This window comes from Pararge aegeria, chromosome 9 (genome assembly GCF_905163445.1).
Source record: "Pararge aegeria chromosome 9, ilParAegt1.1, whole genome shotgun sequence".
NCBI classification, from domain to species: domain Eukaryota; kingdom Metazoa; phylum Arthropoda; class Insecta; order Lepidoptera; family Nymphalidae; genus Pararge; species Pararge aegeria.
Window position 1 is genome coordinate 7,853,289 of NC_053188.1, and position 16,171 is coordinate 7,869,459.

Genomic DNA, 16,171 nt, shown 5'->3' on the forward strand with positions numbered 1-16,171 from the left:
TAGCAACGCAGTGAAGTACAAACAACGCGGCAAAAGTTCTACTTTACAGCATTGTGAGTCATAATATTTTGTTCTTATATTTGTAATTACAGTGTAATATTTATCCTTTTATTGATAGCTGTACAAAAAAAAGGCTTATAAAATGGAGACGGACTGGCGAGAAATATTAAAGTTGTCACAAAATGAATTGAAGCAAGCAGAAAAAGAAAAGCTCTGTGATAGTTTGTCCTGGATGGAAGCCGACGATATTGAACTAAACTTTGCAGATCTTAAGACTTTGTTTAGGCTGGCTCAGGACATAATAAAATATAAAACTGAGCAGGTAAGTAATGAGAACGTTTAAAAAAAACTTTTATTAAACCTTAAAACACCGATCGATACCTTAGACCGCTGCCCACACTTTGTAGACTCGATTGACATGACAGCTGCCCTTTGTCGACAGCGTCGATGAGTGCCGTTGCCTTGTATCGACAACATGAACGACACCAGTCCTGATGTGACACCATGAAAGGGCCCTGTCTTTGCATTGAATGCTGATAATTAATTATTGACGTATAGCTGAAGTCAATTACTAGATTTCAGTTAAATATAATTGTTTTTAACAAAAATGTTGTAGGTTAACGGAGTTTTAGGGAAGTTAGAGAAAACAAAAAGAAAAATAAAAACTAAAGAAAGAAGTACACTTACAGGTAAGAAAAAAAAGTCAGTTATCAGGATGTCAATCTTACTTTTTAAGTAATCGTTAAAGATAATATTTTTACATAGATTCCCCTGCTGCTAGTTCTGATAGTGTATTCGAAACAATCACGCATCAAGAAGAAGTCATAAAAGCAAATAAAGATATTTTGGAACAGCTTTATGCAGATATTGCAGAACTGGAAAAACGTAAAGTTCAACACGATGGAGAAACAAATACAAACCAGGAAAGCGAATCTAGTCGTGGAACACTTTCTGAACTAAACGCAGTTGCACAGTTAGAAAATGAAGTATCAAAGCGTAATAGACATATAAGAAAATTACTTGGGGATGTTAAAGTAAGATTACATTAAATTAAATATAACTAAATAATATGGTTATGATGAAGTTAAGTAAAAGTAAATTATAATGTCATTACAGAATCTCGAGGAAGAAAAAAATATGTTCAAAGAAAAATTATCTATTTTTAAAGACAAGTTAAAAGAAGCCACACTTCTTATTGAAAATTTGACCGAACAATTATTCACCTTTAATAGTGAACAAACAAATTTAAAAGGTTGACCCATTTATTATTTTAACAATAGAATTTAATAAGAACTTCTATGTTGTCTGCATAAACATGAAACAAGGAATTTAATTTTAATCGATTAACAGCTGCCAGATTCTAATAAAAATTTAGTTCTTAACAAGTCACTGTAATGCAAACCAACTAATATTATTTAAAAAATAATTAATCTTTTGTTTTATTATGGTTAGAACTTCTTGCAAGAATGGAAGAAGAAAAAGCAAATTTAGTAATTGAAACAGAAGAACTCAGAAACGAAGTAAAAAAGAAGAATTTAATAACTGAAAAAGCAGAGGAAGATTTAAAATATAAGCATCAGCACCTTAAAGTATGGAATCATCCTTCTTTGCTTAAATTTAGATTTTTAAATAATTATTTTAACTGGTATTTTTTACTACAGGATTTATTGAAACGCCATAAAATTAAAATTGATGAGTTATCAACTGAAAACTCTCAATTGAAAGAAGAAATAACGCAAAGACCGAAATTTGTAGAATCTCATAAAGTAAGTATTTTATACTATATTCACTAACAATAAAAAGCAAACAAATTCATTCTATGTTTTCAGAAAACAAAATTTGAGGATTCAAAAGTAAAAGAACTACAAGACAAATTGATTGAAGCCTCTGAAGAAATGATCAAATCTGCAAATTTAATTCAAATCCTAAGAGAGGAAAACAATCGTTTAAAAGTCGTTATTGAAGATATACCAGACAAATCAGTATCTGATCACAAAAATGAAAGTGATGATGGTAAAGAAAGAAATATGATAAACAAACTTAAAAGGAAAGTGAAAAGTTTAAATGTAGCTCTTCAAGGTACGGAAGAACTGGTTTCTTTAAAAGAAAAAGAGGTAATACTTATTTATACCATTTCAAAGTAGGTTTCGAAAACAAGTTTTTAAATATATCTTATTAGCTTACAGAAATCACCGCACAATTAAAACTTCTACGTTCAGAAGAAGGTGTTAATGCACTGATAGAAGGCATAAAAAATAAAAAAAGACATCTTAAAATCAAAGATGAAGGTATTAAATCCTTAATACAAGAGGTAAATTTATTAAACAGCCTTGTCAGTGAACTTCAACTTGAAAATGCAGTGATGAGGTATTAAAATGATTTTTATTTATGCATTTAATATATGAAGAAAAACTTGAGGTATTATAATCAAGTTTTTTTTTAATATTTAATTTTTTTGTAAACCTGATTATCATTATTACAGAAAAAATCTTAACATTCCTGATAACGAAAAATTGAATACATACGGGATTTTAAAAAAGTATAAGGATTTGGAAATAGCAAATGCTGAACTTACAAAACATTTGCAAGAAAATGAAGACAAGTTAATTTCTCTAGAAATTGACAATTATAATAAAAAATCAGTACTTCAGCAATTAAAATCTGCAGTAAAATCCACAGATTTAAGAGCTTCTAATGAAACAAACGATGAATATATAACATCTGATACACTTAAAACTATTATGGAAGAAAATGAAGGTCTTCGAAATGGGCTGACAGAGATTTTAACATATATTAAAGATAATAGTAAGTTCTCAAGAAGTCCTCTTAGGTTTTATACAAAAATAATGATATTACATATTTATTATTACCAGGTAAAACAACTTCTGGGATACTTTCTATGGAATGTCCTAGTTTAGAAGCAATTTTAAATTCAATGGAAGCACGAAAATTGGCTGGTTGGTTTTCACCACATATGAAAACAGTCATGGAATTGAAAGCAGCAATAGGTAGCAAAGATGCGTTAATGAGTGCCCTACATGATTCAAGGTATAAAATATAAAGGAATACATATTATATTATCTACAAAACCCGAGCTAGGATTCAAGTATCACAAAACTATACTAATTAAGGTTTCCTCATCGAATTATCATCCTTATTAAACTTCCAAGAACTCAAAAGTACATTTTTAAATCGTCGTACGGTACCGAGCACGTTTGGCTATAATTAATTTTAGAATACTTATGAAAAACTAATATGTGTAACAACTCTTTTTATTCGATTTTCGCAAAGACTATAAATTGCTTACTGGCATTATTTGACATGCTACTACAAAGATATATAGCTTGTGGATTTTCGGATAGAATTGGAAAAATATATCATATACTTTATTTTTACTTATTTATTTAGGAAAGAAACATTTAAAGTAATGAAAAAACTCACAGAGGAAGAACAAAAAACATCTGATTTAGAAAAGGTAATACTTGATATTAAAGAAAAAACTGTAACAAAAACTGAGACGGAAGATAAAATATCCAGTATTGCAGATACTATTGGAGAATTTGGGTCATGGATGACCAATGCCGAATATGAAAAACTTGACTTTGCTGATGGCAATCAGATACAAAAAGTCTTAACTAAGGGAAATATTCTGTTTGAAAATCAATTCGTGCATGCTTTACAATATTTTCAAAATAAATTTACCATGCTTTTTGATAAACTTACTTCGTTAACAATAACTGCTGAAGATGATTTTAACAAATGGCTTGTTAAGGAAGAACAATATAAAGCGGAAATAGAAAACTTAAAATATCAAATAGATGAACATGAGGATGATACTAGCAATAGATCTCCTGGATTACTCACAACGTCTAAATTAAATTATATGGATAGAAAGTATAATTTTCTTGAAGAGTCATTTAAACAAATAAGAACATTAAATGAAAATTTAAGAAATGAATACTTGGAAAGTAAAAAGGAAAGAATGTCAGAATCATTTGAATACGAGAAAAAAGTGCAACATTTGATCATATCTGTTCTTAATCTAAGTGATAAGTTAAGAAATTCCATACCAATTGAATTATTCCTAGAACAAAATGAGGTTTTAAATCAATATATCATAAAATATAGAAACATTATCGAAGTTAATAATACAAAGCACATTCGGACTCTGGATATAATTAAGAGACTCGATGATGATAAACTTGATATAATGAATCGATTTCATAAAATTATTCAAGATTCCAGTAAGTACTTATGGTTTAGCTACTATATAGAAACTTTGTTGAAATGAACTTTGGTCTTGTGACCACACGGACCTTGTCGTTTAGAACCGGTGACGCCAATCTGGGTTTGGAACGCGATCGTTAAATTGATGTTCCACCGATATAACGGACAGATTCTACTTTTTAATGGTTAACTAGTGTAGCTAAAGACAGCTACTTACAAGACGATCAAGACCGCTTTCGGTTGGATCGTTCTCCGATGATAAGAACGCATTGTATAAGCGTGGCATACAGGTATACTAAAGTATTTACTATTTTTAGCAATTATCAAGTTTGAACAAACAAGTAATATATTGTCAAGTGTAGAACAGTTAGTGTTACAGAAACAACTAGAACAATTAAGTCTGGAATTAAATAAAAAAAATGAGGAGACTGAGTTATTAGAAAAAAAAATATTGGATTTAGAAATTTCACAATCACTACTAATGTAAGTTTTTGTCGATTCAATAAATATACGCTATCTTCTATGTGGTATAATCACTCTTATATGTTTTCAGTGATAAGGTTATGCGTATAGAGGACAGTGAAGAAATAAATATAATAAAAGACCAAATTAAGTCTTTACAAGAAGAAAATAAGATCCTTAAAGATCAACAAAAGGACACAAAAAATAAAAATGATGTTTTACATTTACAGGTGCTGCATTGCTTAACATTATTTTAAAAGCCTCTTAATGAGATTATCATAAACATGAAACTACTTAAATATATCATAATAATCTTAAAGCTTTTTCAGCTCAAAGCGGATGAAAATCAAAAAATAAACTATGATACAGAAATTAATATGTTGAGACATCAAATTCTTGACCTTCAGTCACTGGGAGACAACAAAGCAATAATTTCTAGGTTATACTTTAAAGACTATTTAAAAAACTGCAACACTTGATGATCACTATATAAAATATTTTATTGGTCTTAATTTTTATTATAGACTTAGTGGTGAGGTCTTACTAGCGCAAGTACAAGCATCTGAAAGCTATGAGAAAATTGAATCACTGAAATTACGTTTATGTAGAGAAAAACAGATCCGGGCTGAGGCGGAAGAAATGTTGAATAAACGACAGAAAGTCTTCGACATATACTCTAAGAGATGCATCAAACAGTTCAGGTAAATTCCAATACGTTGTATGATTAACCAAGATCATTAATAACGCTTATAATTTTCAGTTTTTATATTAACAAATAATGCACATAATATTTATTTTTAGGTCTATGAATGATATTGTCGAAGTTCTACGAAACCAATACACTGGTTGTTTACCTCTTATTTCTGCAGAAAGTTATTTCTATAGGCTGGAAGAAATGCAACTTAAATCACAAGAAACTAATGAAAAACTTAGTAACTTAGAACAGTTACAGTCAAATTTAATGACTAAGCATAGTATTTACAGTCAAATATTAGATCTATCAAATACAAAATGCTTTGAAGATGAAGACAGCTGTCCTCATAAATTGCAAAATATAGTTATGGTTTGTATACCAACTTCTGGTTTATAGATTTTATATTTTACTAGCTGTTGCCTGCAACTTCGTTCTTTTTTCATTATATTTTTTTTAAAGCATACCGTAGGAACGGTTAATTTGGTTAATTGTAATGAACTAAAAAATATTTTACTGCTATTGGAATACCCTTAATGATAAAAGTATTTATTTCATTAATTATTAATACTGCAATAGTAATGTAACGCTCTTTGGTTTCCATTGGCGATTTAACATTTTAGAATACAAACGACGCTATTGCGTTAACTATGATAGTTAGATAAATTCCCTCGCGGACTTTTTTGTAGATAATAATGAGAATTTTAATCATGTAGTCAACTTTTTATATTATTTCGTGGTAGGTCCAGTATTTTCAGAGCCTATTTTGTACAAACAAATAAACAAAAGAAAACTTTCTTCTTCATAATAATTTTAGTATACAAATTGGATTAAAATACTCTACTGGTTTTTATAGGAAAAGACTCAAAAACTTGATTTGGAAAATCATAATAACAAGATAGCGTTGTTCGAACAATCACACAAAAAGCTTTTGGACCGCTGTAATTCCCTTGAAAGAACGTTAGTATTGGTTAATAAAGGATTTAAAATTTCGAATACTAAATATGAAAAATCATTCGGTCGAAAAGAAAATGGAAGAATAGAAGTCCAAGATATTCAAAGTAGTGAAGAAATAAATAGTAAAGGTAAAATACAACATTAATATTGACTCATCTAGGTTTATTTACATTATTAAAACACTGTACTATATTTGAGACTCTCTTGCATATTTTTAGGAAGTCTTACATACACGTTACCGAATCTTAAGCAACACGATCTCCATTTAGAAGATGGAATAACGAGATGTGATCATTTCGATAACAAGATTGTTAATAAAACCTTTTTGCAATTTAAGAAGTTAGAACACCGAGAAACTCAAACTCATTCATACAAGCTCACGGATGTAAAATTAATTCAAACCGATAAGGATGAGAAAACAGTAGAGTTAACCTCCCAAATAGACCAACTTTTGAGTGAAAACAGACAAAAGGAGAAACTGCTAAAGGAGTTCAATATATTATTTCACCGTCAATCACAGGATTTACTTTTAGTGAATACTGAAAAAAATGAATTGAACAATAAATTACAAAGTCTATTTCAAACCATCGATGAAAAAGACACAAAAATTAATAAATTAGAAATTGTTGTTGATTCTTCGAAAAAGGAAATCTATGACATTAAATTAAAAGAACAAAAAAGAGCTAATGAGACAGAAAACGCAGAAAATCAAGCTTTAGTTGTAAATCTCAAAAAAATAGAAAGTGACAAAAATGCTGTAATAATGGAATATAAAGAACTTTTAAGAAAAGAAAGGCAGGAGTATTTAAAATCGATAAAAATATTACAATCAAAATTATTAGAATCGCAGACTGGGGTCGATGAGTAAGTATTAATTAGCCATATTGTGTATCTTGAAACACCATCAATCATGTTAGTGCCACTTCATGTGATTGCGAAGATCTTATCTTCCTTATGGTATTAAGTATTCACGTGTCTATTATAGGAGGCAGTTTAAAGCGACTTCCTCGAACAATGACGTCGCCAAAGATACCACCAATAAAAATACAATAAAAATTAATGAATTGGAGGATAAATGTTTTAAACTTCAAAGTGAAATAGCGGGATACAAAACGGATTTGTAAGTTATTGTATGTAGTCATTTTAAAAAATACCACATTAAAAAACATTAAACATGTGAAATTTTTTAGAAAAAATCAACTAAGTGAGTTAGAACGTTGGAAAGAATTAGCAGTGGAAAGATTAACAAAAATGGAGCAGCTCAGTGCACAATTAAAAGAGAGACACAATCATGAAGTAAGTATTAAAATGTATTAATTTTAACATAGGAATCCCTACCCCTACTAATATTATAAATGTCAATTTAAGTTTCTTTGTTACGCTTTCACGCAAAAACTACTGAACCGATCCTCATGATACTTTACATACTTTTTATCCCGACATTAAGCTCGGTTCCTTTGGGAGAGGGGATGAAAGTGTTTGACGATTTTACACCATAACTCCGACAAATTATAACCGATTTAAATAATTATTTTTGTACTGTAGAGGTTATAATATGTGTTAAATTTTGCCCAAACTGTGTAGATCTGTGGTTGGATATAAAGGACAGAACTCCTCAGCGGACAGCAGCAAACCCCTCATTTAAGGCTTAGCGATACTGAATACTTTAAATTTTTTTAGAACTACAACTAAATTTTTTTAGAATGCCACATCAAAAAACAAAATCAAACGCAGACGAAGTCGCGGGCAACAGCTAGTCTAATATAATCATGTTAAACCCTTAAACAGATGGAATCATACAAAGCTGAGAATCAGCACTGGCTGTCGCAACTTAATGAGACACAACGTGAGCATATCGAGCTACGCAGCCGACTAACAGAGCAAAAAGCTTTCCATGTAAAGCAATTGGCAGAAAAAGATGCGCATATTGAACATCTACGATCTGTTATAAATAATCTAAAGGTATAAATAAATTCTTTTGGTTTTCATTTCTTATATCTTGAGTTACAAGCATTTTACTATTAGCCTCCAAATGCAAATTAGTTCAAAATTATTTACGTGAATTTCAATTTCATTTTCTTTTATTGATTCGCGCCAACCGTATCATACTTCTAATTAATATTTTTTTGATAACAGTTTCATACTGTCCCTACTGAAATCGAGCGTTAATTTATGGGTCTATAGTATTTATGTATGTAAATGTATCATAATATGCCTTTCAGACCCAAGTACTCAACATGCAGACAATGCTTACAGTAAATGACCCTAGTTTTGATTTATCTGCCATTGTCGAAGTTGATGAATTGAGCGACGTGGTATCTCAACAAGGATCTGACAGACTGGAACTGAAATTTGAATCTACGGTTGACTTAAACGAAATTCATGAAGATTTCGTAAGAATCCCGAACACATCTACAGCTATTTGGTAAGTGTCATAAAATGTATGTAGATCAAAATGTAGAAAATGTAGATCAAAATGTACGGAAAATAACTATTTTTAGGCAGGAGCCATTGATAGAGCGTTTACGAAGAGAGAAGCAGTTAGTGGGAAAACAGAATGCTATACTAAGAAGACAGATAAAAGTGCTCGCCGCCAGGGAGCGCAGGTCGCGCCTGGACGCACAAAATCTCAAAAACCAAGTGTTCCGCATGTAAGTATTTTCAGGCTTTGCCTGTTAACCAGTCATGTGTAGTAGGTATCACGCATATATTAGAATATTTTATATAGTAGCTTTTGAATAGTCTATACATTTGTATACAAGCATACTGCTGGGCGCAAGTCTTATCTCCTATAGGAAACTATCTCGCGACTTCGTCCGCATTTCTTTTTGTTTTTAAAGCATCCCATAAGAAAAGTTTATTAGGGAGATGTGTGGCATTTGTAGTTATTATTAATGATGGTAGCTATTGGTCGTAGCGTGATGTTATATAGCCTTAATTGGTTGGTGTTTTAATATGGTGTAGTTCTTAATTTTTGTTGTGGCTTTCTTTTGGCATTAAATGGTTAAAATTGGTCCAATACTTGCGGAGCCTATTGGGTACAAACAAGCAAACAAACAAAAAAATCTTTCCTCTTTATAATACGAGTATTAGTATTTATAGGAAAATAGAGCTGATAGAATCTACAAGCAGAGCGGCATACTTTTTAATAGGCTATTATTTTTTTACTACGAGTATAACAAAAAAAATGAAAAATATATTGACCTCCGAGTTACGAGGAATGAACGTCTTCAAACTTTTAACTTTAGACGGGTACTGAAAATTTCTTAACCTAATCTTAGTCTTAACCTAGAAATCAAATTCAGGGACCCAATATAAAGTAACCATTACACTAACGAGGCCGTTACCTTTTTATTGTTGTGGAATCTTAGTGATAATGCGAATGCTTTAACTTTAAATAAATTAATCAGCAGCACCACCGGCAACAAAGTTCCTTCGGCTGAGTCAGCAGCATTCCAAAATAAGATAGCGTCTTTACAAGCCCAGCTCACAAGCGCCCGACGTGATGCTCACTCTTCTGTAGCCCTCTGGGATAAATGGAAGAGGTAAAATAATAAGGTGCAGTTTTTAAATTTTACATAAGTGACTTTGATGGTAAAATTTTCATTTTGGTAAAATCTTCTCGGCTAGAGCTCAACAAACGGCAGAGCGGTGGCAAGCAAAATTCGAAGAAAAAACTCAAGAAATGAAAAAAATTGAAATTAGTTTGAATTTATCGAAATCAGCTGTTGCAAGACTAGAAAAAGAGAAACGCGCTCTCCTCATCAGATTAGGTGATATGAAACGTGAGTACAACAAAATTGAGTTCACGTATATTTAGATTAAAGTACATATACATAAATAGAGTGATAAGAAAATAAGAAATAAATCTTTTTTTTTTATATATAATTTTTATTAGTGTCTTTACCTACACTTGGAGGAATTATCAATTTTATAAATTTTAAATGCATAGAAATTTATTTTTATATGCATTTTAAATTTATAAAATTGATAATTCATCCAAGTGTAGATAAAACACTAAAAAAATTATAAAAAAAATTATAAAAAAAGCAATGTGTCATCTCTTGTTTTAAACGTGTCTCATTGTAAAATGGACCTTTGAAAAGTGGATTGAAACTGCAACGTTTCCTACTAGATGACGCTACAGTCGCTATAAGACTGACGTGAAAGGCATATACTAATTTCGGCATCGACGGTAGGAGAGCTGTAGCTTAATTGGAGAAAGCGCTCAGGCTGCGATTGCCAGACAACTTGCCAGTCGCAGGTTCAAATCCTGTCGGTTCCGAAATTTTTAATATGCATTTTAAATTTATAAAAAAGAGAAATAAATCGATGGTATTAATCTATCTGTAGACGAAATAAATGATCATCATCATCATCACTTCAACCGATTGAAGTCCACTGTTGGACATAGGTCTTTTGTGGGAGTTTCAAAATCCACGGCCCTGGGCCGTTTGTTTCCAGCGGCTCCCAAAGACTCGTTGGATGGCGTCTCTCGACCAACGCTGCGTTTATCTGTGCGGGATCGCCATTCCAGCACCTTTGAACCCCAACGTCTAATGTTCATAGTTAGCCTATTTTATTTCATTGATCACATAAAGTAAAATTATATATCAACTTGCCCTGAGGGACTTTAGTAATGGTAGAAACGTACTCATACTGAAAAAAGTTAATTTTGAGAACAGTAAATTGAAACCTACCAAGTCTTCATATTCATTCATAGTATGTTATGATTCCTTGGTAGTCTTCATAGTATGTTATGATGAAGACTTGGTAGGTTTGAATTCACTGTTCTCAAAATTAACTTTTTTAGTAACACAAAAGTTGGACAAAGCGTTTGTTATACTATGTAAGTATTGACGTAGTCCAAGCATTGATACCAGAAAAGTTATTACATACTTCGCAGATGAAAGGTCGCTGTCAATAGAAAAACAGGATGCTGAAACTTCCGAGAAAGCAATGTCTAGAAACGAAGACTACATTGATCCTCCTCCTGTATCGACACGCGCTCTGCTTGATAGAGTTGAAGCACAACAACGTCGGATTGCTGCACTTGAACTTGCAGAAAAGGTAATCTACTAATATAAGTAATGTAAAGTATGTTTGTTCAAATGTGCAGCAACAAAGCAACGGATTTTCAAGATTTGTATTTTTTATAGAATAATAATAATAACGTTTATTTCGGATAAAATTCACATTCAGATATTTTTCTCATGATTGCGCAGAAGTGATTCTTCGCAAACATTTTTGATGTGCCTACTGCAGCTCCATCAATACTCGGTGTACGGTAGTTATAGGCTCCTGTGTATATGACACCCACAAGCTACACGTACACAATGTTTGACAATATGTTTTGAAAAGTGTAATCTTCGCTACCCTTGTACACCGTGCAAACTTGCGGGCTATCGTATTATATCTTATCGCCAACGCTCCACGCTACTATGATATATGGGCTGGAGAGTGACGTAGGTTACTTTTTATTCTAGGAAGATATAAAAATCTTACCAAAGATACGTAACGCAATCCTTTTCTGCTTAAACGTGTCAGTAAGAGATCGGAAAAGCATCCCCAGCTAAAGATGGTTTACGTGTTACATTTAGCAGCTCTTATTTATTTGAATTGACAATTACTGATAGCATAAGGATTTGATAAATAATGCAAGACCTTCATCGTTTTTAAAAGTTACAAAAATTGCCATTCACAGCAGATACATTAAATTGACTTTTGTGTTTTATGCTACTTATTTAGAGCTATTCTTATTTCTATTCAAGGGAAATGAAACCTTAGTAGCAGAGTATGAAAAGTGCTTAGCAGAGATTACGTCGCTAAAGGGCCAAGTACTGAAATTGGAGTCTACGCTGCTCGAAGCTCAAATTAGATCACCTTTGCAATCCACAAGTGACCCAAAACCAGAACTGGACTATTGGAAGAAGTAAGAACTAATTTAACTTGTTGATAAGTTGGATCTTCCAATTCCTTCCTTTTGTCGCCAAAAGTTATATTTTTGGGTGATGTAACAAATGTAAGTATTCATGAATGTGAATGCAAATATTTATAATCGATTTTCGCATAATATGTAAATTTAAGTTTATTACGAGTCAATACAAATGTAGACACAAAAGGCAGAAGGCCCTATGGCTTAAAGTTGTATGTAATTTAATTTCCACAAAACTCATTGACAGTTATTGCGACATGTTGAAAGAAGAGAATATGCAGTTGACGCTGCGAGTGAACTGCTTAGAGAACGTGCCCACCTCGGCCAGTCACCAACGAGTCAGCGATTTAGAACAGACCGTGTTGACACTGAGAGGTTAGTTGAGGACTATTTTATTATTCTTCCTTCTCTGACTATAATAAGAAGCCCGATTCTTGTTTTAAATTTGTATTGCACGCATGGGCGTGCCCAGCATCTGGCTTAGGGGGCCAAGAAAGATTTTCTTAGGTCAGATCGAATTCCTTTTCATTTTTATCCGTGTGTCTGTCTGTATCTTGGCCGTCATACACTTTTTAAAAGAGTACATAAATTTTCACTATATAGTTCACACATGTTCTCTTAGTATCAGACGCTATAATTGCATGGGTCTAGTGGGAGAACACGTGAACTTCGGTTTGTATGGAATCGAAAAGCGCAATCTAGTGACAATACTGATTCCCAGTGTTGTAACTAGATGGCGCTCTTTAAGAAATCTAACAATGGGCAAATCTCTATTTTTCGTTGGTTTTAAATTAATTAATTAATTTCTGCTCTGCTCTCTTTTTCAATAAATTTTTCTCTATTTATAAAAAGTAAAACTTCATTGAGAATATTTTATATAAGAGATTTCAAAGAGACAGAGGCGGTGGGCTGACTTATCATTTAGCTCACTATGTTAGATTGATAAAATGATGATAAATGAATACCTGGCTAAATTGTTAACATGTGTTTGTTGCTATTGATCTTTTGCAGGGCTTGTCAGCAAACTTCAATCGGACCAAAAATCATCAGTGGGTGTACATAGACGTGTCGATTCCCGTCCCGGTAGCGGTCGTAGCAGCTCGGAAAAGGTATAAATTACAGTAATATAGATAATCAAAATTTATTTATTTCAAGAAACGGGGTACCAAGCCGTTGGGGTCGTTACAGTATGCAAAATAATGAAGGTCCACAACTTTGAGAAATATCTGTACGAAAACGTTTCCTCTTCTCTGCTGTACATTGTTTCGCGCTCGCAATCGAGGATTCGCTTTCGCATATCTCCATTCGTCATATGCCATACTGTTGAAGTAAAATGGGCCTAATAGCACTCAATTTAGAATCGCAAATCCTGTATTTTTGATTTTTATTTTACAAACGTTCTGCCAAGAATTTTAGAATCAAGCCGAAGAATTGTAGGCAAATTAGAGCTTTAATGAAATATAAATAGCATCAATATGATTATTGAACCTACTCAAGTTGTTTTGTTCAAGTATTTCTATACTCAAAAACGACTACTCGATTGCAAGCGATCAAATCTTGAACAGTACAGGTACAGTACGGGTGTCCACTATTAAACAATGTGACTCACTGTTTTCAATGAGATTCCTTGTATTTTTCAGATGCGGACTCATGTGGAATCATATCGTATTGAGATATCGAACCTCAAAAAGAGCATTCTTGAGAAAGATGCCCTTTTGGAGAATTCCAAAGAAATGCTCAGAATTGCCGCAGAAAGAGAGGACGACTTATTGAGAGAGGTTATTTTTATATACTATTATTAACTACATAAGGTTGTAAATGATGATGCAGTCTGAAATGGTAGAGGGCTAACCTGTTATGTGTACTATTGTATTAAACTCTTATGTCTCCAAAAACGATTTCTACGCGACATCGTGTCAGAACTCTAAATAGCTTGGAAGTTCTTAGAAGTACTACGCTATGCTTTATTTCTGCCGCCAAGCATTGCTGCGTTCTAGTCTGGAGGACTTAGTTGCCTGTGTAATGAATTGTTTTGGGCTCGACGACATCGGGGGGGAAGAGGGAGACGTCGGCCCGATGGTGCCTCCTCGGGTCGGTTCGACGTTAATCTGACTGTTGGTGGACTTTTAAACAAATTATTGTTTAGTTCGAACGCCCCCGTGACCGTGGAGTCCACGTCTGGATGACGTCAGAAATCCTGGCCCTCGTCTTCGCCGGCGAAGACGCTGTGTTGGTTGTGTGTGTGTTTTGTTGGGTCACATTGTCGGTAGTAATTAGATCGTCTTGGTCGTATGGAGGCACGCCTCAGGTTAACGGACTTTGTAGAACATGTTATTTGCCTGTGTGTGCCCGTGCCTATGTTCAAACCTCCATAATATTGCTCTGTTTATAGGCGATAATTTCCCGCATGCTATAAAAAGAATAATTAATAATGGTAATTGCAGCTTTATAATAAGATTATTTTTTTCAGAACTCACTGCTGCAGAGGCGATTGGAGCAAATAGATATTAAAAGAGGCGTAATGTCTATATAACAGTAAGCAATAATAAAAAAAGGTTTAGATCTGGTTTTAAGATAAAGTGCAAATCTAAAATCCACATGCCATTATTCAAATTGCTGTTTCTCTATTAATTACTAATTTTCTAGTTATAGTCCGTTTACATAACAATGAAACCGTAACTAACCGTAGTTCCGTACGGTTTGATTCAGCCCATTTCTTTAACAAAATCATACTACTACTTAAAGCCCGTAGAGCCGCTAAATTGCAGCCTTAATGTGACGGTAATACCTACTGCAGCGCTAATAAAAAAGGAGACATTTTGGCATTCTCAAATTACACCAGTAATTTTTTTTCTAAAATTGAGTTTCAGACTTGTCCTGCCTATTGCAAAAACAGATCTTACCTACGTATCTAACTTAGCTTTCCCGTTTTCGAGAAATAGAATGACATAGACATAAATATGTAAGACAAGGAAATAGAGCTTCTATTGCATCTGCAGAAAAATATTGAAATCTACTTTTAGAAAAATGGCACATTATATGGCACTATAGATGCGTAGATTACAAGTAAAAATGACATAGAAGTGAGTTGATGGCGATAATTTAATTCGACAAATACGGAGAGTATTACTCGTTAGCATGAAATAGTACTGCAAGCGTAAAGGCGAGCGTCATAGCGGTGACGACACAGAGGTCATCTTGTTCAGCACCGTAATGACAAAATAAGGGCTAGTATGGGCCGGAAACAATTATCTCCCCGGGGAAGGGATAAAAAATTATCTTCTCCGACAGCTTTATCAACTCTCAGAGCACTAGCGCACAAGTGGAAATAATATCCAAATAATAAATGTGTAATAATAAACGGGATTCCAAGGTGTTGGAGTGGCAACCCGCTAAACGCAGCGTTGGTCGACCCCCAACCAGGTGGACAAACGACATCAAGCAAGTCGCGGGGATCTGGTGGATACAAGCGGCCCAGAATCGTGGAGTTTGGAGCGCCCTACAAAAGACCTATATCCAGCAGTGGATGTCAACCGGTTGATTTGATGAGGATGATAAATAAACGGTGGTAAAATTCTTCTATTCCATGTGTATTAAAGCAATCAAGCACGGCTTAGTGCTCTATAATTAGCGTGCCTACCTGGGACACGCTAATTATACCCTTTGCCAGGGAATTTAATCGGGCGATATAGGTAATTTTTGCCTGCCTGTTCTAGCCATACAGTCCTGCAAATAGAGTTTCTGCGACCTCACTCGACACTAGATTATGACCGCTATTTAGCGGCACCGCTTTCTTAGAAAACGGAACAAACAAAACTAAGTCTTACGAGAGTTGATCCAATAAAGTAATTTAATGAGTGGCGCATCTTTTTACACAGGCATCTTGCATCATTAAGACG

General features: G+C 33.3%; 1 protein-coding gene across 1 annotated transcript; it reads left to right on the top strand.

Moving 5' to 3' along the window:
• The first annotated feature begins 18 nt into the window (after positions 1-18).
• Positions 19-15,108, top strand: LOC120626265 (centrosomal protein of 290 kDa-like). The gene is made up of 32 exons (XM_039893701.1): positions 19-53; positions 119-322; positions 617-689; positions 766-1,034; positions 1,117-1,252; positions 1,453-1,589; positions 1,662-1,766; positions 1,830-2,114; positions 2,180-2,367; positions 2,483-2,805; positions 2,874-3,048; positions 3,409-4,244; positions 4,545-4,710; positions 4,781-4,919; positions 5,019-5,128; positions 5,214-5,390; positions 5,491-5,752; positions 6,237-6,465; positions 6,556-7,201; positions 7,323-7,457; positions 7,528-7,633; positions 8,126-8,299; positions 8,560-8,762; positions 8,839-8,988; positions 9,748-9,882; positions 9,968-10,122; positions 11,244-11,407; positions 12,109-12,269; positions 12,520-12,647; positions 13,284-13,381; positions 13,913-14,050; positions 14,743-15,108. The coding sequence occupies exons 2-32, from the start codon at positions 143-145 to the stop codon at positions 14,803-14,805; spliced, it is 6,246 nt and encodes a 2,081-aa protein (XP_039749635.1). The 5' UTR covers positions 19-53; positions 119-142; the 3' UTR covers positions 14,806-15,108.
• Positions 15,109-16,171: the final 1,063 nt, after the last annotated feature.

Coding starts and splice junctions, on each gene's coding strand:
- LOC120626265 (XM_039893701.1), top strand. CDS start 143: ATGGAGACGGACTGGCGAGAAATATTAAAGTTGTCACAAAATGAATTG. Junction 1,035..1,116: donor AATTACTTGGGGATGTTAAA/GTAAGATTACAT, acceptor ATGTCATTACAG/AATCTCGAGGAAGAAAAAAA. Junction 6,466..6,555: donor TGAAGAAATAAATAGTAAAG/GTAAAATACAAC, acceptor GCATATTTTTAG/GAAGTCTTACATACACGTTA.